Source organism: Rhamphochromis sp. 'chilingali' (genome assembly GCF_963969265.1).
Source record: "Rhamphochromis sp. 'chilingali' genome assembly, chromosome: 12".
Lineage (NCBI taxonomy): Eukaryota > Metazoa > Chordata > Actinopteri > Cichliformes > Cichlidae > Rhamphochromis > Rhamphochromis sp. 'chilingali'.
Window position 1 is genome coordinate 20,438,079 of NC_137939.1, and position 23,012 is coordinate 20,461,090.

General features: G+C 40.1%; 2 protein-coding genes across 2 annotated transcripts in view; both read right to left on the reverse strand.

The window, feature by feature from the left end:
- Nucleotides 1-256: 256 nt before the first annotated feature.
- Nucleotides 257-17,026, reverse strand: sypb (synaptophysin b). The gene is made up of 7 exons (XM_080898200.1): nt 16,969-17,026; nt 15,606-15,671; nt 8,026-8,150; nt 7,300-7,498; nt 7,002-7,193; nt 6,595-6,907; nt 257-2,373 (listed from the first exon to the last, which is right to left on the reverse strand). The coding sequence occupies exons 1-6, from the start codon at nt 16,984-16,986 to the stop codon at nt 6,626-6,628; spliced, it is 882 nt and encodes a 293-aa protein (XP_080754326.1). The 5' UTR covers nt 16,987-17,026; the 3' UTR covers nt 257-2,373; nt 6,595-6,625.
- Nucleotides 17,027-22,025: 4,999 nt separating this feature from the next.
- LOC308407001 (voltage-dependent L-type calcium channel subunit alpha-1D-like) overlaps nt 22,026-23,012 on the reverse strand; it is a 29,480-nt gene continuing 28,493 nt past the window's right edge. The window contains exon 48 of the mRNA XM_080898361.1: nt 22,026-22,808. Within this exon, the coding sequence (XP_080754487.1) occupies nt 22,602-22,808 (207 nt within the window). The 3' untranslated portion in view covers nt 22,026-22,601. The remainder of the gene's footprint in view (nt 22,809-23,012) is intronic.

Consider the following 23,012-nt stretch of genomic DNA (forward strand, 5'->3'; position numbering starts at 1 on the left):
GACTGTGCTTAATGTAGGCCTATTTCAAGAAACATATGCCATCTATAGAGCCATCTACCTGAGCATGATTAGCATTTTAGAAGCCATATGAAACTGTACAGGCGTTAAAATAGATCAAGCTTTCTCTGTTTGTCCATCTTGAAACTTCAGAACATTTTCAGTGGCATGTCACTTTTTATGTTCTCATGTAAATTATATTAACAATTTGAAAGCACACAAACCACATATGAACAGAAAAACACCTTTTAACCTTCAACAGAATAATTTCAATTTTATTTCATTTCGTTTCACATGGATCCCATATAATAAGAATACAGCAGAATTCTGGAGCGTCTCGGTTATTTTGTTTTTTCTCTGACTTATCATTATCATAAATACTAATAGGAATACATCATACACAATAAACACAGCACTATCCAAAGGCTTAGAGAGTATCACAAGACATCATTCACCACTAACAACAGATTATATTTCATTTCAGCATATTTATAAGAGCTACAGTGAAAGAGAAAGAAAGAGGGAAACAACCGAGGTGGGAGACTAGAGGAGGAGATAAAGCAAGGTGCTTCTACACTGCCTGAATCAAAGAACCCTGAATTTATATATTTATCTATGTATTTGTGTTCACTTTTTTTCAAAAAACAAAACAAAAAAACATCTGGATGAATACGAGGCTGTACAATGGACCAGTATACTGAAGATGAACAATTTATTGTGACAAAGCTGGTGGAAGCAAAACTACCAATCGAGACGCATCTCCTACCATTCGGCAAAGACGATCTAGAATGTCCAGTCGGAGGACTGGCAATCAAAAAGTGTGTTGATATCTGGAAATAAATAATTATTGCAACACTTACTTTGTGCTTTGAGTAGAATATAGCAGAGCTGCTGTTCAGTTTGTGTCGTGTGCAGTAACCTCTACGATGGATTGAACGTACCACGACATTTACTGTGTAGCCTAATGCTTTCCTGCAGCCGTGAGCCTCAGCCTCTGGAATATGTTTAAGGATGCTTTGAGATATAGGAAGTAGGATGCATGCAGTAAACTGGTTCGCCACCAGAAAGAGAAGAGCTTAAGAACGACTGAAGATGCAGACGGATTATATATGAAGACATATTGTTTAAAATGCTTCATAATATTACGTGGTTATTCCATGGCATGAGCGAGGTCTTTAAAATTTTATACACTTTATTCTCATTTCTCTACAGTTAATGTTAATGTATGTATGCCACTGATTACAGTGTGATAGAAACACCATTTAAAAAACTATATAACTCTGTCTTACAACTTTCAGGACCACATAAAAGGCGACTGAAAACAGGATGTGGTTCATTGACAAAATGAGTTTGATGCCCTTACATAAAACCAACGAATAAACACACACACGTTGCTAAGGCAGCTGCTCACTGCCACAATTGCCATTTTCTTCTCCCTATGCACTTTTTATTTTAGATGTCAGGATTTAAAATATTCAGAGCGTCACAAGAATTCATCCTCTCTTGACGGTGACATTTGATGGGAAAAATATATTTTAATGGACATAAAGTTGAAGCAACTCACTGTTACCACTGCTGTTCACATCTCACTACGTCTCACTTTCTTAGCTCATTTCATATATATGTGTGTATTTGCTTTCAATATTTACCATCACATCAACCCTAATTCTTAAATCTTGCCTATAATGCTGATCAAATACATTAGAAAAAAAGTCATAATGCGAACATAAAAAAATGCCCAGATTCTGAGATGAGAAAATAAGAAGATGATGTTGGTATTAATAGTTCATGGAAACTTAAGGGCAAAGGCTAAACTATGTGAGCTCCTAAACAGAACCAAAGTAAATGCAATTGAATAACTCTGTGCTCAACATTTGTTGTATAACAACTAATATGGAGTGCACAATTATTCAACTGTGTACATATAATCATATATATCAGTATGTTGATATTTACACAGCACAGACAAATACATTCTCCCAAGTTAAATGTTACTACAATGTGTTTTTTTTTTTCTTTTTCCGTAAATGTCTTTTCCATTACAAGATTTCTCATAAATGTTCATCAACGAATGTTTTGGTATTTGTATTCAAGTTTTTCTCGTATAACCAAACAGACAATCCTCTGTTGTCTTCTACAGTAAATACATCACGAGAATAAACATCATGTTACAGCAAAGATCCATTTTCCCTCTTTTTTTTCCTTCCCACCCCGACCCACAGTGATGATCTCCTCCCCCAGCCCCACTGGTGTCTCCCCTCCAGGCCTCCCTTCCTCCGCCTGTCAACTCACAGATACACAAACAGACAAACAGAGGAGTGTGGAAATGAAAGTGGTGGTCGGTGGAGAGCCACACTCCAAAATCACAAGGTCAACCTGGGCAAAGGAGACAAGCAAAGACGAGAGGGAAAGAAAATGTTAAATAAACAGCAAACACATCATTGGATAAATTACACATACATACAACTAACTCAACAAATCATGGCTTTTTAAACGCTTACAATGATACTATTTATTCACAGTAACACCAAGAAATGACAGTATGATGTGATGTATATTTCACTATAGGATAAGGAGCTGGGCAATTACTCAAATTGAAATCATGTTTTTTTGCTTCTATGAATAAATAAACCAAGATCGTCTTTATGAACTCACTGTGCATCTTTCTATTTTGTAGTGATGCTGTGTGGCAGCCTTCCAGTTCAATTCCAGGAGGAGACACAAATCCCTTTGGGGTTGTGTCAAGAAGAGCATCTGGTATATATTGTTAGTGGGATTATAACAAAAAAAAACAATTTGGAACAACAGTAACAGTAACTCAGGCACAAAGTGGTAGGCCACGTAAAATCACAAAGTGGGCTCAATGGCTGCTGAGGCGCATATTGTGAAGAGGTCGCTAACTTTCTGCAGAGCTACAGACCTCCAAACTTCATGTAACCATCAGAACAGTGTATAGAGAGCTTCATGGAATCAGTTTCCCTGGCTGAGCAGCTGCATCCAAGCCTTACATCACCGAGTGCAATGCAAAACATCGGATGTAGCCATGTAAAAAATGCTGCCACTAGACTCTAGAGCAGTGGAGACGTGTTGTCTGCGGTGACTTCTCACGCTTCTCTGTGGGGTAATCAAATGGACGCGTCTGGGTTTGGTGGTTGCCAGGAGAATGCTACTTGTCTGACTGCACAAGTGCACAAAGCAAGGTCCATAAAGACATGGATGATCGGGTTTGGTGTGAAAGAACTTGACTGGCCTGCACAGAGTCCTAATCTCGGCCTCATAAAACACCTTTGGGATGAATTAGAGCAGAGAATGCGAGCCAGGCCTTCTCATTCGACGTAGTGTCTGACATCACAAATGTATTTCTAGAAAAATGATCAAAACTTCCCATAAACACACTCCTAAACCTCGTGGAAAGCTTTCCCAGAAGAATTGAAGCTCTTATAGCTACACAGCGTGGGCCACCATCATAGTAAACCATATGGATTAAGAGTGGGAAGCCACTCAAGTTCATATGTGTGTGAATGCAGTAGCTGTTGTTTTTACGCCTCCACTTTCCTTTACCTTTGCCTCTCTGTAAAAGTCTAAATCCATCCTCTGCAAGGTTGTGGCACTTTTTTCTTTTTACTTCACATGTATCTGTTATTTAATTAATTTTTTTCAGCTGAATTATAATTAATTCAAATAAATTAGGGCAGAACGGTGGCACGGTGGTTAGCACTGTTGCCGCACAGCAAGAAGGTCCTGAGTTCAATTCCATCATTTCTGTGTGGAGGTTGCATGTATTCCCCCATGTTTAATCAATTAACCTATCCCCCACTAACAGTCCAAAGACATGCAGTTAGTGGGGATAGGTTAATTGATTAATCTAAATTGCCTATGGGAATGAATACATGTATGTGAGAGTGAATGTTCGTCTGTGTCTCTATGTGTTAGCCTGGCGACCTGTCCAGGGTGTACCCCGCCTCTCGCCCTATGACAGCTGGGATAGGCTCCAGCACCCCCCGTGGCCCTGAAAAGGATAAGTGGATGCGAATGGATGGATAAAAGAAATCAGCTGGCAGAGTAGTGTTCTTCCTGTGCTTTTGTGGGTTCCCTCTGGGTACTCTGGCGTCTTAACATACACGAGGAATGCATAGATAGGTGAAAGGTAGTTAAGAAAATGAATGTGTGGTTAAAGGAAATTCACTTTCTGTGCTAAACTGGTGACATGTCCTGTGGACTCTACCTCTAATGTTATGAAGTAGTTAAGAAAATGAATGGATGGATATTGACTTAATGAAAAATATAGTATGATTGATATGAAACAATACTTTGCTCTTTTGATCTAAGTATAGCATTCGGTTTGCAAATCAAAGAGCCAGAAAATCTGTCTAAAATATATTGAGGTTACATCCTTTTTAACTGTGGAGTAACTTTCTCTATTTGCTGAAATTTGATTGGTCAATAGCAAAAGTGACATTCTTGTTTACCTGCTGAACTTGCTGCTCAAATTTAAGCAAATTATTTTGCGATTGTTTGAGTACATTGATGAGTATATTTTTGGGACTTTAAAACATTTTTGACCAAACAGGGAAAACAAATCATTGAAGAAGATGAGCCAAAGTGCAGGTTTTAAATCCAAGAATACAAGGCAATGGCTTCTGAGTACTCTAAACCACGTTTCTAAGTGCTCTGTGTGGCAGACATTTCACATCTTTTAATACTAAGTGCAGTTTTAGCTGTCAGTGTAGTCTACAGCCTTGGAGCAAAAAGCTCTCTCACCATAGTTATAAGACCTCTGGAGGGTAGTGGAACTCAAAGGCCAAAGAGAGCTGGTAAATGTATGTACTGTAGCTGGCTCAAAAGCTCCTTTGCAAGTCAGATGTTTGTACACAATTGGTCCTTATCGAATGACTAGATCTTTCTCCTGCAACCTTCACTACTGAACATTAACAATAATGCTGTTTCAGTAAATGTCGAAAGATACCGACTGAATCTGGCATACTCTTAATTATAAAGCCTTGACCTTCATCCTCCAGATTTTACCTTGGAGTCACAATAGGCCTGATCTCTTTGAAGCCTGTGAGAACATTAGTTGTGGATGTTTTTGTTTTCTCCTTTCAAAATGGAGTTGAGAGGGTAAGAATACTTCTGTTTGTGCTGTAGCTAACTAACTATTTAATTAACAATGAAAGTTCAAACTTTTCTTTTTATCACCTGCTGCATAAGATATCGAGCAGATGACGAAAATACAAAAAAGAGGACATCTTCAAACTTCACCTTTCTCAGGTTATTAGGCTATTACAAGTGGATACATTGTAAACAGATACATATAAACTGACTACAGACTTACTTGTTGTTTCTAGAGTATTTAAAAGTAAAATGGGAGACAGAGCCTTCAACTTTCAGGCCCCTCCTCTGTGGAACCAGCTTTCAGTTTGGATTCGGGAGATGGACACTGTCTCTATTTTTAAGATTAGGCTTAAAACTTTCCTTTGAGCTAAAGCATATAGTTAGGGCTGGATCAGGTGATCCTGAATCCTCCCTTAGTTATGCTGCAATAGGTGTAGCCTGCTGGGGGACTCCCATGATGCATGGAGTATTTCTTCCTTAGTCATTTTTCTCACTCTCTACATGTTTATACACCTTTCTGCATTGAATCATATGTGTTATTAATCTCTGTCTCTCCTCCACAGCATGTCTTTTGTCCTGTCTTACTTCTCTTGGCCCACCCGGTAGTGGCAGATGGCCGCCCCTCCCTGAGCCTGGTTCTGCCAGAGGTTTCTTCCTGTTAAAAGGGAGTTTTTTCTTCCAACTGTCGCCCATGAATTTGCTCATTATTGTAGGGTCTGTTGTTGTGATTTGGTGCTGCGTAAATAAAACTGAATTTAATTAAATTGTTTTATTTTACTTTAGTTATTAATAAGCCAGCATAACTTTTTATTTTAAGCACTTTTATGTTTTCCAAAAAATAAGTGTGATCTATAAAAGATGGATTTATGGATTTATTCACTGTGATGCCACCCATAGATTTGTAGATTCTTGTTTTGAAATCTTGCCTCAAGCAGCACCATCTTGCACCCCCCCCCCCCCCCCCCCCCCCCCCTCCCAGAGAGACTGAGTACATTGGGCACTCACAGTAAGCCCACACCCTAAAGCACACCCTGATTTACTTTCTGTTTTACTCAAACTATGACAGTCATTTACAAAATAAACATTGTGTTGTAAGACTTGAAAACCATAAATATACCAGGATGTGTGTTTTTCTGAGGTCATAGATGAAGGAAGTGTTGGATCATTCTCTCATAACGTTTGTTTTGTAACCATTAGAGAAAATACAAGTTTAAGGTCGCTCTCTGAAGCAGTTGCATGCTGGATTTCAGAAAATCTTAACATTACTGATGAAATCTAATGCGCTCCAGGAAACTTCTCCATGTCATTTTCATAGTACTTGTCATTTTAGCCAAGAGGCAATGTGAAAAAAGACTCAAAAAGTGGACCATAGAAAGCATTTGTGCATTCAACCCTTTATTTGTGCTTAAAATATAATATCACATTGAATAATGGATATCTATGTCATTCTATGTCATCAGATTTTCTACTCATATTTGCACTCACCATTCTGCAGCTGTAGTGTTTCAGGACAGGCTCACATCTGATTAGAGTAAGAGGTAGGCTGCTGGTCATAGCCCTGGTTATAACCTCCATCCTCATTGTAGCCTCCCTGCTGGCCGTAATCGGGCTGGTAACCTCCCTGGGAGCCGGCATAGGGGTCCTGCTGTCCGTAGCCTTCCTGGGCATAGGAATCTGGGGCGGGCTGCTTCTCCTGTGATGGGACATACGTACCAGCAAAAGCGGCCTTCCAACCGGTCTCTTTGAAGACAAACCAGAGGTTTCCAATCCACAGGATAAGGTTGATGAAACCAAAAGCCTGTGGAGGAAAAAAGAGACAAACGTTTGTTCTTATCGTTATTCTAGTATCATCTCTTTACATTGTATCGCTAACAGAAGCATTTTAAGCCTACCACAGAGGTGTTGAGGCCGGAGACCTTGGGGTCATGGATCTCACGGCACTTATTTTCTCGTTCTTCACAGGCTTGGATGAGAGTGATGACCCGCTCTGGATCAGTGGCTGTTTTCACATCTGAGAGGCCTTTAGCCCAAGCACAAGAAGATACCAGCCACATGAAGGCAAATACCGCCGTCACAACAAAATCCTGGAAATCAGCAACACAAGGTTATTGTTTTTTCCTATCATTAATTGAGAAGTATTACATTTAAGACAAGATGTACTTTTTATGTGCTTCAAGGTAACAAACTCACAATCTGGGCCCCTTTATTGTTTTCACGGTACTTCTCTAAGATGAAACAGTATACAGCGAGCGCTGCCATAGAGTAGAGGAAGGAAAAGACACCAATGGTGACGAAGAACTCGGCTGAAGAGGAGTAGTCCCCGACCAGGAACAGACGCTCCTTGTCTCCTCCCTTACAAGTGGGTGCATCAAAGTAAACCTGATGGAGCCTGGGGGCAGGAACACAAAAAAAGGGATAGACACAGATGAGAAGGTGTAAGAGCTGCAAAAATACAGCAGATGATTCTAAAGTTGTAAATCTGAAACATGCTGTAGCTGAATTTTAATTTATTCAAAACTGGGTGAATTGAATTCTCAGAGACTTTTATGCAACCAGAGGAGTCTTCTCCTGCTGGCCATTACACAGAAGGCAGATTTAAGGGACTTCCACATTAGGTTTATTTTTCAAAAGCAGAAACTGCATACTTTTCTTTATGTACAGTTTATTACTGCAACAAGCAGAATTTGTTCAGTTAGCTAGAGCTTCTAAAATAGTAAACTTCTCTGAGCTTCTTTGCTACAGAACAACAAGCATATCTAAAATAAAAATAAGTCTTTCGTGACAAAAATTGCCCCCCCAAAAGGACATATTTATTTATTTATGAATGCTGTTAAACTTAATCTAATGTAGAAGGCTGTCAAACTGTAAGTTCAATTAAATGTTAAAAGTTCAGTTATGTGATGATATAATCCATACCTGAATGGATATTCAAACTCTACTTCTACGCCTAGATCACTTTCCGAGCGGTTGCTGCACTCCACACTCATCTTGAACATGCCAGAGTAACTTCCACATGTCGAGAAAGCGAAGATTGCAAAGATCTGTGGGAGAAGGAGCAGGAATACGCCAAATTACTTGATTTGTATCCAGAAGGTAAGAGTTACACTAAAAAGGAACAAACATTGTTTGAATTCTGGCTTCCCCACAAAGTATAAAATACATATTAGAGGATAAAGTTGGACAACCATGTTTGTTTCTTTGAGAATGTGGACTTCTTTATGTTACATATGAGGAGCAGAATTTTTTGTGTTAGGAGTTTTCTTGTTGTTTATTTGTTTACTTGTTTGCATGATTACAATGAATGAATAAAAATAAATACATGCATGCCTTAATAAAATATGTACTGAATTTAAAACCCCATCCATGTGATCATTGACACATTCTAGACAACCATGACTATGCTTCCCAACCTTTGCAGTTTCAAGCAGACTTATCAAGATCAACCAATCAGAGCGAGGTGCTAATAAATTCCCACAGAGTGCAAATAAATACAGCATTATCAGCAGGTTACAGAGCACTGACTGCACCTGTTGCCCACGGTACATTTAAATTGGTTTTGTACTGTTGTTTATGTGTGTGCATGTGTGATTGTGCATTCGTTTACAGGGTGCCTCATTATTACTGTAGGTGCACTTAGCTCAGTCTTATTTTTCACCTCTTACCTGCAGTCACATAAACAGCACAGACAAATATGAGTGGAGATAAACTTGCAGCCTCTCGCTCTTCACACACACACAAACAGCAGATTAGACAAGTCGGACTATTTTTACCACACCCTCCCTACTCTGCAGACCAGATCCGATTGGATAGAATATCCAGCTATTAATCTGACGGAGGTGCTCCACCATCTGTTACCAAATACTCAGCTTCCAGCTACTGTACAGTCAGTCACAACACATGCATACATACACACACTGGCACACCCCCACACGTGAGTGCATATGCACACACACCAGCTCACGTCACTTCCTCTAGCCTCATAGTATGACCTATGTGCAGAAGGCATAAACACACTAAACTAATTACAGTAATCTTTCAGCTAATGTGAGTACGGAGGCTCGTTTGTTGGATTTGCACAGAGTGAGTGACTAAATTGAGCCCTATTGTTTTAATTTTGTTCTTCCCTGTTCCTTTAGGGCTGTGTTTAAGTTTAAAGTGTCCTCTGCCAAAGCCCAAAGGCTTATTAACAGGTTTTAATAATCGATGCAAATGACTGTAGATGTGAAAGAGGCGGCATTATGTGTGAAAGGAGAGACAAGAGCACTCGTAAGCAACACAGTCATCTCTCTTTCTCTCTCTCTATTAAATTTAAAGCAAAGAAAAAAAACCATTTGCCATCTGCAGTGTAGCTCTGGTGCAAAAATCCAGTTGGAGCTTTGGAAATTGACCAGATCTAACCCAGAATGTTTGAGAGATCTAAATGCACCCTAAAAGTGAGAAAATCTGTCCATCCGTGTTATGTTCTTCATGGGCAAGCAATTAATCCTTAACACTGAGCAAATCACCATTTATATCAATAATAAATAGGGGTGTTATATTTGTTTAAACTCCAAACCAACAGCATAACAGAATCAAATGCTGAAGTAACTGTGCAATTAATCAATATCTACAACCTGGGCAGTAACTGCAGTGTAAGCACAATCCTTAACACAGCCTGCAGTGTTATGCTATAAATGTGTACCACCCATGCTGTTACTATTAACTGTTCATTATTTTCAAAACAATTAGAGGTTAAAATTTCTTGAGTGAGCTCAGTATGGAGACTATTTGGTGCCTCAGCTGTGTGTTGTTCTTACAGATCAAATGAAAACACACCTTTAAACATAAAATATGTAACGAGCCCGATTTTGATGTGGTGCAACATGATGATGTAGCTAAATATTAATACAGTATATTAACATATGCAAGAATTCATAGTTTGTTTGTTTTTTACAGAGTCCTTAAAAACAACAAAGCATAGCAGATTATTAAAGTCAGGAAGGTGCTCATACAGTACTCATGATAAGAGTCTTAGGTGCTTTTTATTTCTTTCTTGGCAACAGAGCAGAGACTAATATTTATTTAGGTAACAGCTTGATATTGATAGCACAATGAGATGTTTCCAGGTGGATCCTGAAAAATACTTTTTGAAGTATCAGCAATGGGTAATACCACTTTTTAAATGCTCTGCTTCCATACAGTCAGCATAAAGTGTTATGTGTTAGTTTATGCCTTAAATTCGCCTGTTGCTAATGTTGCTTTGATCACCAAGATCTTTCAAAACAGCCAGTGCAGACGTGCTGTCGGACAGTTTTTATGTAAATTTTGGCATGCCTGTTATCAGATCATCACTGGTTTTGCACGGACTGGATTTGAGAGTACGCTGATCAAAAGTGAATTGCTGGGTTATGGGCCTAATGTTTGAAACCCCTGTTGTAGTGCTATATGCTATATGTTTCTCACATGATGGCGAACAACTTATGAATTTTGATCTGATAACAGATCTTGATGATCAAAGCATCGTTACACACACAGGTGAAGGTAAGGCCAGAAAATCGCCTATGAGACAGCTAACAGTTGGGAGTGAAAAATACATATTCTCCAACTGGTTGGCGAGTGGTTCCCACAAATTGCTAGCAGTTGCTAGCTGAAATAAGTTATAAAGAGGTTTAATGGTGCTCCACCAGTTACTTGATCCTTAGCAGATTGCCACTGTTGCGTGTAGTGTGCAAAGGTTGTGCCTCATTACCGCAGCCAGCCTGCTGACCCTTCAAAAAGTCTACCTTAGTTTGAAGCCAAATGTTATCCATTTCTGGTTTATGTTGCCCTTCTAACAGTTTCACTACTGCTTGAAGAGTAGCTGGTGAGTGTTTGCAGACAAGTTGGTTAACTCCATGCAAACCCAGGCGACCACTGTAATCTGCAAGCAACCAAAGGAACTGCATAAATTACCATCAACCTCTTATTAAGTGTTAGTTGATGCCTTACGTTCTCCTGTGTATGTAGTGATGCTTACATAGATATACATACACAGGTGGAGGAATACACATTTTTAACAGGGGTGTCACTGACTGGTCTATAGGCCTGTGTGGCTGGGCTTTAGTAATCGATTTCACAGACATTGATGTTAACCAAACCACTCAGCAACTGGTTGGGGATTACACATTATTCTCTTACATTCTGTGGTTGCCAGATCATCACTGTCTCTAGGCCTATGACTATGGCCTTTTTCACGTGATCCTTCACTGTCCAGCCTATGTCACATGGTTAGTCTATTATGATTTTATTAAAGTTTAAAGTTAGGGATGTGGCTGCTTTGAGATACCTGGGCCTGTACTTGTCTGCCTCAGCTCGGTTAATTCCAGTTATTGAACTGGAGCTGCTGTTTATGCCTTATGGACACACATTAAACCCTTCCATATAACTGGTCTTCTTTCCACAATGACAGGAGTCGTCCCCTGCTGGCCATTAGAAATAATGCAGATTGCATTCCCATCAATATATATAAAGCAAAGTACCAGCACTGACGGAAAAGTCAGGGGATAGTCAGTTTCTTGTCTCCCAGGACTGTAAACTTTTTGTGGAAACATTCCTGTGATCATTTTAGAGCTTGGATAAAAATCTGTGGTCAGCAAATAGAATCTAAATGGAAGGCGCCTTTGGACAATTAAGCACTGCACTTTTATGGTGATAAATGAGTAGAGGGAGGCGTTGTGGAGAGGAAGGAGCGGGACAGCCAGACTGAGTAAAGAGATGGTGGCACACTGAGTGCTAGGTGCCATGGTAACACTGCTGGCAGCATCACACAGCGAGGAGGCAGAGGCTGGTTTCTACCCCTCCTGGTATGCTGAATGGTTGTCAGCAGAAGATATACAATTCTTCACACTCAGACACAAATGATCTGCTGTTCTCACACTCCCTGTCTGACTTAGTTTGCCTCCATCTCCGAAATTATTGATCCAGACATGGATAGAAGTAGCAATTGTAAATAACAGAGCATGTAGATGTTGTAGTTTTGGGACTATCCTAGTTCTAACGAAAGCAAAGGCATCTTTAACGTGTCAAAACTTGTCATTTAGTATGCAATCTATAAACTGACCCATATATGTGTAGAAAAAATACACACCAAAAGCAAAATAAACACAAGCTGTCTAAGCCTCCACCAGAGGCCCTGGAGTAATAACCACCAAGAGTGTCTGCACAGCAACCCCCCCCCCCCCCCCCCCCCCCCCCCCCGCCCCGAGCTACAACAAAATCAACAGCCTTTATTACACATTAGAGACCATGCCAAAGTGAAAAAGGCTGTTACTTCATGTTCTCACAGCCTTTATAAGCCTGCTGAGAATGAGTCAAAGCAGAAATCTGAATACAGATTAAATTCAACATCGCAGTGGCTTCATGTAGCAGCTGAGAACAGTTCCTGGGGTTCAGCTCTACATCAGCTGTATTCTGGAACTCAATGTCTTCTAACATCCATCAAATCTAGGCTGTGTCAGCACTATTCCCCAGAGACAGGGAGAGAGAGAGGATGGGGTGAGGTGGGCAAATCCACATTAGTCACACATACAGTATGCTGTTTTAATGTCACTCATGCAACAAGAATAGTGCTCACTTGCTTCTGCATGACCACAAATCCTCAACCCATATACAGGACTGTCCATTTCTAACTACTCTCATCTCTCCAGTTCAAAAATGGGAATACTGATATGTACACAGCTGGTAAACTGCTGCTATTTCATTGATGCATGAACTGTGCTCTATAAAAGCACAAAAAAATGTTTTGTTCGGCTATACAAATATACATCTTCCTGATTTCTGTTTCCAGCAAAACCTCCACTAGAATCTGGAAAAATACTTCTCATGGGTGGATCCTCTATCCCCTCTCCTAAAAAACACGGTGTTACTGGTTAGGCATGCCCATATTAATCCACAAAGAGGAGTAGATCCAGGAGCTCCTCCTCTAGCCCTGACGCTGAGGCACGCAGGCCCACTGACAGATTATTCATGGGCCTTGGCCTCCTGAGCGGGCTACTGATTGGTGGTTGGCTCGCACTGACCCAGGGAGGCAGTGATGAGGTGCTGGCACACTCACACAGCTCCAGGGAAGGACTTCAGAGTCATGCAGCACACTCACGGCTCTGACTATTCTCGAGCATATCTGCAGAGCCCATTACAATGTGGAACTCTTTCAGCACTGCTCTGGCACACGCGTTCTCATCTGGGTTGTTTTAGCTGTGCTCTCAGGCTGAGGAGCAGAGGACAGGCCAGGGATTACTGCACCCATCCAAGGAGGGGCACGCCCTGCACCCTCCCAAAAATGCATTCTGACATTTCATTATGTAGGAGGAATTGAAACATTAGAGCTACATAACCTTTGGGTCATTTGTGAGCTAAGTCCTATTTTTAGATGTGCTGTTGTGATATTTTTAATCATTAAATGTTCCCTAACATTAATTTATTGATTTTCTTCCTTTGCATTTTTTGTTGTTGTTGCAGGAATTGGTGTGGTAAGGATAATGGAAAGTGGTGTGTGTGTGTGTGTGTGTGTGTGTGTGTGTGTGTGTGTGTGTGTGTGTGTGTGTGTGTGTGTGTGTGTGTGTGTGTGTGTGTGAGAGAGAGAGAGAGAGAGAGAGAGTGAGTGTGTGTGTGCAATGCAATCTTCCACTTCTAATCAGTATATTGCAACATAATTCAGTGAATTGTGGCTAACAGTAGCAAGATTTACTCCTTAAGGCAGGTAGTTACTGCCCTAAGTGATGATGAAAACAGCTCGACCTACAGAGATACATCAACTTAATAAAAATAATTAAAAACCATCAGTTACTACATTATAACTGTGGCAATAAATAATATTACTTGGTCATTTCAGCTGTAAAAGTGGCATCTGCAATCACTGCTAACTGATTGGTCAAGTTATTGACCAAAACAAAACAAACCCTAAATGAAACAAATATACAAGTGAAGTAAGTTTTCAGTTCAGGATATTCATAAATGCAATGATGAATAGGTGCTATGACTATCAGCAACCCAAGGTTTAATTATTGCTTCTAGATACCTTAATATATGTCAAAAGGAAAAGCATGCTTTTTTAAATGACTATAGTAATTATTGTATTATTATTATATTACAAACATGTCAATCTGATTATTATTGCAGAGAATATTTTAGTCACTTTCGAGATCGCAGTCTGCTACAATTATGACAGCAAACCAGATGCGGCCACGGTCAGTTAGTAGCATAACCATAAGTAGTGCCTCTGTTTCCGTCACTGAAATGCCCCCCAGCTGTGGACACAAAGGAAAACAGAAAGAAAGCGAAAAATGCAATGTAGCTGCACCACTCTCCACCCTGCAGCCTCTTCACTATGCTGCTGATGATGATGGAGGACAAACACTGTGAAAAACAACACATAACGAGAGAATGTCTGTGACTGTGTGAGCTAAAAACATTTCCAGTTAAGAGGGAAACTGTTGCCATGATGCAACATTTTCTGCCTAAAAGCTGACTTGAAGGGTTGAGCACCTGATGGAACTACAAAGAAAATCTAAAAAGATGTCTGGCTATTTGTGAGTACAACACAGCGTGTGAGGTGTCCCATATTCCACCAGCATAAACAAATAAAGGCAAATCCTTGCAATCCTCGGGTTTTCTCCCTGCATCGATGAATTAATGAATGAGTAGCTTGGTTGGAACAGGCTGCACATAAAAAATGGGTACTAAATTGCACTAGCATGAGGGCACATCCTCTGAGATGGATTTAACAAATTGTCATTATATTCCTCAGTGAATTGACACAGTGTTACTACAGAGTGATGTAATACAGCCTGCTGGTATCTCCCACTCAGGGCTGCTGGGGCAAGTATTACCATAACCATAAAGAAACATGAGACTCCACAGTTTCAATTTGGAGTCTCAATGCATTACTTAATCATGTGCAATTCAGTAATTAAGAGGCCTTAGGATAAGTTTTAGGAGAAATCATTTAAAAAAAAAGTCAGACCTCCATGTAGGCCTTGGTTTTGTTGCAGTCTTCCACTCCTAATCAGTATATTGCCAAACAATTCACTGAATTATGGCTAACAGTAGCAAGAGGTACTCAGTAATGCAGATAGTTAATGCCTAAATGACCATGAAAACAGTTCAACTTACAGAGATGTATCAATTGAACTCCTTTTGGTGATTTCAGTCATTAAAGTGGCTTGGTTCATGTTTCAGGAACAATAATAAAAGAAAATACAATTAAAAAAACGTCTGACCTCTGAGTCTTTTCCCCAAGACTCGACATGCATAGCCATCATAATGTACCATGCAGCTTTATGGCCTCTGTGTGACAGAAGGTCACAAATATGGCATCAAGGGACATGCAGGCATTATGTATCACACAAAACCATAGAAAAGCTTCAGGATTTCTTCTTTTGTAATATGATTTTATTACAATTTGTATTAAAATATTCCCTCGTTGGTGCTGTATATCATGATCACTGCCACCAATAAATGTGTAACAACAGAAAACTTACCCATTGTAGAGCTTTTATAAATCCCAGAGGTTGTTTGATTATCGTGAACTGCCCTTGGGCCACCAGCTGTCAAGACAAAAACAGCAGAAAGAAGCACTTAATTTTAAAAACATCACGTTTTGGACTTTACTCTAGTTTTATGAACTCTGTGCCTCTCAGTCGAGCAGGCACGATGAGGCTGATTAAAAACACAAACCTCATTACTTCAGTCTCATTGCCCACAAGCCTGGCCTGCTCCTGGCACCTGCAGGTGTTTGTTATACTACGGCAACAATCTGGCAGTGAATACAGTGAGTCACCTGCCAGAGCTCACATCTTTGTGGACTTATGAGGTGATGTAGTGTAGTAATTTGTAGTATAGACTTCAAAGGCTGTGGTGTATCTGTATGTGTAAGAATGAGGCACAGAGCTGCTCCTGCAGCTTTACAATTACACAAAGCTGATTAGCGGTCTGCCGCTCGGCTCCCGTGCTGCACACTCCTCAGCAATTCTTTGACTTATTTATGAGGAAATCCCGTTTTTTAATTGACGATCGAGGCAAAAGAGGGGCTGGCGTGCAGGTGAATGCGACAAAGCAAAGAAGGCGGTGTGTCCCCGTGTGCATCAATAAATGGCCGCACCGGAATAAGCAGCAGTGATGATTTTCTCACAGGCTGCGGGGCCACTTTTATCCTCATTGTTTCTGCACAAAGCCAAACATCCATATTAAGCAGATGACGCAGGTACTGACAAAATTCCTGCTCAGAGGAGCCTGACAGCCTGATATCCGCTCGTCTCCCCGGGAAGACTTGATGGCTTTGACACAAACCATTCAGCAGTCTGAGAGATGAGCTGTTCGGGACCAGCGAAAGAGAGATGCAGGAGCCTGTGCTCCTCTTTGGCCTACTGCGGTTATATGAATACAGCGAGGGCCTTGGAAATTAATCAGGTTGTCGTTTGTTATCGTGGCAACAGCGGGCTAATTGAGACGTGGGCAAACTAAATCAATTAGGTGAATCCCCTGAGATAATAGGTATCATCGTCTCCTTCCGTAGCTAAATGTCATTGCTGCAGAAATCTCTGGACATCCTACTCATTTTTGGAAACTCAGCGGGCCACTTTAAAACACACACTGCAGCATCAGCTGTGGAGAAATCTCTCATTGGATTGGACCCTTTCGTGTCCCTATAAAACTGCATTTTAAAGATTAATTCCCAAATTCACATTTCGAGTCCAAGGACTCCAAAACGCATTCGATGTCTACATTTAGAATAAAATATCGCCATTAAAACGGGCGACAAAATGAAACGAGTATTAATAAATGAAACAATCGTTACCACACGAAACAATAATGAAATAGATGATTTCCCCATCAAAGCCTTACCTGGTTTACAACATCCATCTTGGCCGCTTACTCGCTGATAAGAGGATCAGAGGGGCGGGGGGAGGGAGGCGTCTCATCCGGAACAGCCCAGGGGAGGAAGACGCCCAGAAGGAAGAGCTGGAATGCGTCACGAGCTGGACGAGCGTCGTGACGTCAAAATAATTACGAGGATGTGGAGTAGCGACGAGCCGGGCACTCTATCCAATCGCGTCGTTGCTTTTATTCCGAGGGAGCAGAAACTACCCCGGGGGTGATGATGGAGAGAGGAGCGCATGGAGACTGTTCACGCTTTAGTGGAAGGAGTGGTTTAGAGGAGAACATCAAAAGGTCAATGAAGGTTTGTGAACAGATGCTAGTCATTAACAGTCAGCACGATCACCTGACATTATCAAAACAGCTGTTTGCTTGTTTTTTAATGTATATTTTCCCTTTAGAAGTCCCCGTAGCCAAAACCTGCGAGGGAAGTTGGGGAAAGTTCACCGAGAGTTCTGGAAGATGAGGATGGAATCATAAATAGAGTGCTAGTGAGGCCAGGTGGGTTTGGCTCCTTGTTTTCACCAGAAATGTCTCTGAGCATTTTATTGCCAAACATCGGGAGCTGCAACTGTAGTTGCTGCTCCTGTATAATGATAATGACCTATCGTCGTTATGCAAAGTAACTGTGAAATAACCGAAATGAGATGCAAAATATTAAGATCAATATGACATCCAAAAAAGCCTTTAATCACAAAAGCAGACAAACAGTGCCTTCACAAAGTCACTGCAATTTTTGTGAAAAAAAGCAAACGTTTCCCTGTTGTCTAAAACTATGCATTAAAATGCACACTGAAAAAGTAAACGTTAGGACATGTAGAGGGTTGGCGTGACAGAAGAAGAGGCTCGAGACAGGATGAGATGGAGATGAATGATCCGATTTGCGACCCCTAAAGGGAACAGATAGAGAAAGAGAAAGCTCAAAAGCAAAAGTCTGTAGGTGCTTATAATTCACACTTGTTTAAAAATATTTTTGGTCACATTCACATCAAACGGTGAAGTAAACAGCACACGGAAAATCCATTTTCACATCTTTATGTTTGAATGACTAGATGGGAAGAGGAAGTGTATGAAAGTGCTGCAAATGCAAATTCAAACCCCTTCTTTTTATTAAAAAAATGTGATGTACTGCTGGCATGTCCAAGTTGTACTTACTTCCCACCATGTGACACCTGGGGTAGATTAAAGAGGGCCTTATTCTCTGACATATATAGTATAATACTATAACTGTGGATGCTATAACTGTGGATGCTCATATTAAAAATGTTAAGCATAGAAACGAGTAATCCCTGCTACATATCCTCCTTAGACAGCTTTCTTCTTTGTATGGTGTTAATGAGAGGAGATGTCATTAATCCAGTCATCTGGCCACCTGCACCACACTCTTGTTTATATCAGTAATACACACGATCATCACCTTCTCAGTGCTGTAGAGATAAAACTTGGCTTATGTTAGTACCATTTTAAAAGGCCACCAAAATAACATGGCCCGTTGCACCAGCCGTTCTTTGTAATTCTGGTCAGTGAATTTTTGTATTTTATTCTCCTCTTAATTTGCACTGACTTGCAGATATCTGTGTCTGTGCTTTGCACTTATATAATTTATGGATGCAGCTTTCTAATGAAGCTTGCATAACTCTCATCCGAATATGGTCACTGCTTACTCCAAAAACAGAACATAGCATTTACCAAAAGGCTAACATTCAGACTGCCAAAACCAGGGGTGAATATGATGGTGGCTGCATCCATCTTTAATGTACAATACAATCTATTGGATGACACTGACAACAGTTAAGGCATGTCTTGAAACACATTCTGAGCATATTTTTTCAATTCAAAGACAGCTTAAGTTTTTGTATGTGGGCCAGTACTACTGTATGTCATGGTCCTGGGTACTTTGACCCAGTGTTTTGAGTTTTCCTGTGTTTTTTTGCCATTTTTGTTTAAGCTCACTTCTTGTTTTAAAGGTTAATTCTATGTTGCATAGGGTGTTCTGTTAAGTTTTGTTTATTAGATCCCCCCGTTGTTTCTTTTCCCTCTGTCTCCCTCAGTGTATCTGTTTATTTAATTGTGAGTTCTTGTGTCCCCGTGTGTTCCCACATCCCTTATCTTTCTGTGTATTTATGCATCTCCCTCAGTTCCATGGCTGTGTTCCTCTCCCTGTGTTTCATGTTATCATTAGTATTTTCCCAGTATAGTTTTGTCTTGTTTACACTTTAAAGTTCTGATGCTGGTCTATAAAGCTCTGAATGGTTTAGGACCAAAATACATCAGTGACCTCCTGACCCAGTATGAACCTTCCAGATCCCTCAGGTCATCTGGATCCGTTTTTATTATCAGTTCCCAGAGTCAGAACCAGACACGGAGAAGCTGCATTCAGCTTTTATGCTCCTTATATCTGGAACAAACTCCCAGAAAGCCTCAGATCAGCTGAAACACTCAGTTTATTTAAATCCAGGTTGAAGACTCACCTATTCTCAGCTGCATTTGAATAAAGCACCAAATCCGCACTGTTTTACTTTTAAGCTTACATTTCAAAACTTAAAATTTTAACTACTGATTTTATCTATTGTTCCCTTTTTTTCTTTTTCTTTTTAAATCATGCTTTTTAATTGTTTCTGTTTTTTAATGTCTCTGTAAAGCACTTTGAATCACCTTGCTGTTGAATTGTGTTATATAAATAAACTTGCCTTGTTTTTGCATTCAGCAAATAAAGCTGGTTTTTGAGTCCTGTTTCCGAGATTTTGCGTTTGGGTCCTTCTCCTGCCTGCACACAGCCGTTTCATGACACATGTAGTCTGAGATCAAAGAGCTCTATTGAGATAATACGAGGTCTTCAAGATGTGATGGATCCTGATGATTCAAGATCTTATGTAGGAGGAGAAAATTTTTAAATTCAATTCTGGATTTAACAGAGCCAGTGAAAAGAATGTCATATGGGAGAATTATGATCAGTGTTAGTGCTGTTTAACAACTCTTCTGGAAATTTTGGAAATAAAAGCAAGGTTGGAAAGGGTGCTGGATCAAGTAAAACCTTTTAAAGTATTGTCCTATTGCAGAAACCTTAAAACTGAAACGGAAAATTTACCGTGAGAATTCGTCACGATGAAGGTATCATTCCCGCTGTGATTCAAAGCCTTTAATAAGGAATACTTAACCATCGTTACATGGAGAAACCTTTGGAATACAAGCGCGCTGATCCACACAGGTATGCACACGGGTGTTCACTGCTCGTAGACCCAAATTACACCTTTCTTGGCTGCTACTTCGAAGCACATCTGTCCTGCGTGCTGCACAACAACATTGAATATTTAGTATTTACTGCTGTTTACACTTAGCTAGATTAATGCGATGGTGTTGTGTTTAGTATGTTGCTTTGTTTGGCTGTGGCCCCCCCACACCCTCTAGCAGATTATTACATGAAGGAACCTTTTAAAAAAACAAAAAACAAGCGCGTCCATGCTCACAGGTGTACACACGGGTGATCACACCCACAAACTACACCCTTTTTGGCTCCTACCTCAAAGCACAGTGTTCTGTTGATCTTATGTGCTGCACAATAATGTTTAACATTTAGTATTTACTGTCATATTCCCATATATCATTGTGATGTTGTTTATTCTATTACTCTTGTTCTCTTCTGCTTGCTTTCTTTTTTCTTTCTCAGCAGGTGATCCAGGTGATCGATATATGCATTTTTTTTTCTCTGCCCGTTCTGTTGGTTTTTGTCTTTTGCCCTTCTCCCCCGTCCCTCTTCTCAGCTGTTTCTCTTTCCCTCTTTCTTTCTCCCCTTCTTTCCCCCAGTCAAGTCTGTCCCGTATTCATTAAGTGAAAATAAAATAAACAATAAAAGGTGAATCAAATGGACCATTACGGCAAGGCTGGGATGGTCAGTTTGGTAAAGTAAATCCGTTGGGCATCTTTCTTTGCCTTTAGACAACAATTCTGATGGCAAAAGAGCCAAACGGGACAGGCCAAAAAAAAAAAAAAAAAAAAAAAAAGTATGTTGCTTTGTTTTTTGTTTTTTTTGTCTTTTTTGCTTGTTTTCTATTCTTCTCTCAACAGGTGATCCAGGAGATTTTTATTTTTTTTCTCCCCCCCTTTCTCACTGTCCCTCTCCCCTTCTGTTTTTCCTTTCCTTCCTCCCTTTCCTATCTCTCACTCATGTCTGTCCCGTCTGTAACATCTGAAAATAAAATATAATAAATAATAAAAACAAAGATCGACCAAATGGACCAATACGGCAATGCCACGATGATCCATTTGGCAAAGTAAATCCATTGGGTATCCTTGTTGGTCTTCAGACAACAATTCTGATGGCTAAAGAACCAAATGGGACAGGCGGAAAAAAAAAAAAAGAAAAGAAAAAAGGAATACTTAACCAACCTTAACGCATCCTGTAGTTACATTGCTATAAGCCTTGGATACAAAAAAACCCCTCCCATGACATGCCAAGCTCCTGTCTTCTCCTTGCTTTCACTCTCTGTGTATTTCATAGACACTGTGACTCTCTGTGACATAGACTCTCTCAGGGTTTTGCTTTTTTCGTAATCCAATCTATATATTTTTATTTCCCGTCCCTTTCCAAATACTAGCAGCTAACCTGAATAAAACAGTAGCGCAGGCTCTGATCAAGAGCACAGACAGAAAAAGGAAATGTAAAACGGTAAAGCTGTACCTAAACAAACCAAAGTAAAAGCTTTCTACTTAACACAAAATGGATTTTACACAGATACTTGATGTGCTACTACAATAGCACCGAATAACAAGCATCCATGGCTCATAGCTTTGCATGTTTCTTTTCTTTAAAAGGGGAAGTGAAACCCAGATGTTACCCATCTGCCGGTCCATTAATGTCTGATTATATAATTCGCTGCTTTAATTTTGTTGTGGGTTTTCAGTATGTGCTTTTAAACAAATACAAAGAGCCTTTGAGACCGTGTGCAACGTTTGGAACGATATCCCATCTGCAAAACAAAAATTAACGAATGTTTGAGAAAACATTTTATTTTATTTGTGCACAGTGGATAGCCACGCAACTGTTCAGTCACAATGAATCCAAAACATAATTTGGACATTTCCGCCACAAGTTTGCATTGTGCATCTTAGAGGATATTCATTATATTTAAATATTTCTCTAAAGAAGCTAATGCTGTTGGAAACTCACAGTCTTACTCAGTTGTATCAAGAGTAAAGAAAAGTATTTGATCTACATGTGTAGATTTAAAACATTCTTATTTCAGAGTCTAGTTTCCCTGATTGTAGCTGAACACACGTGTATAAGGTGACCACAGTTCAAGTAGGGTACAAAACGAGAGCACAATGCAGAAAATGAACTTGCGTCCTGCTGACTCTTCTGCTGCAATCAAAATTTTTGTCACAAATTGACACGTACACTTAAAATCAAAGTGTGTTTTTGGCATTCACAAACAAAAGCACATCATACCCAACATGATAGAAATCTCATATGTGGGATGTTTCTTTTTGTTTTCAAAAGAGATTCAAACACACAAGATTTTCTTCTCCCTTTTTTTTTTTTTAAGAAAAAACAAACTTCACATCTCAGTTTCTCACACATTTCTCTTACAGTTCAGCTGATCTCAGTAAGAAATCACACAGTTCATTTCATCAGCCAGCTCTTCCTCAAATCGAGAAATCGACTGAGTGGCTCCACGCACTATCAAGTCAGCAGCTGCGCTCTCCATTTCATCCAGGCTCATGCGGCAAGCTTCAGCAATCTCCCGCTTAGCAAAGTTCACAAACTTCGGGTCCCTTGCATAGACACCGAGACCCTCAGAGATCAAGATCTGTGGTTGGTGACAGAAAGAGTATAGAAGCAATCATTTAAGACAGGTTCGTGCTGTCAGCTGCTCACGTCCAATCTAGAGTTGAGCAAATATTCAAATAAATGAGCAGGATTACATTTCAGGGAGGCGATAGTGCAAAGAGTTGCTTTAGTCATTCATCCTGTTCATGGTTAGATCTGTTCCTAAAAGGATTTTTAATATGAT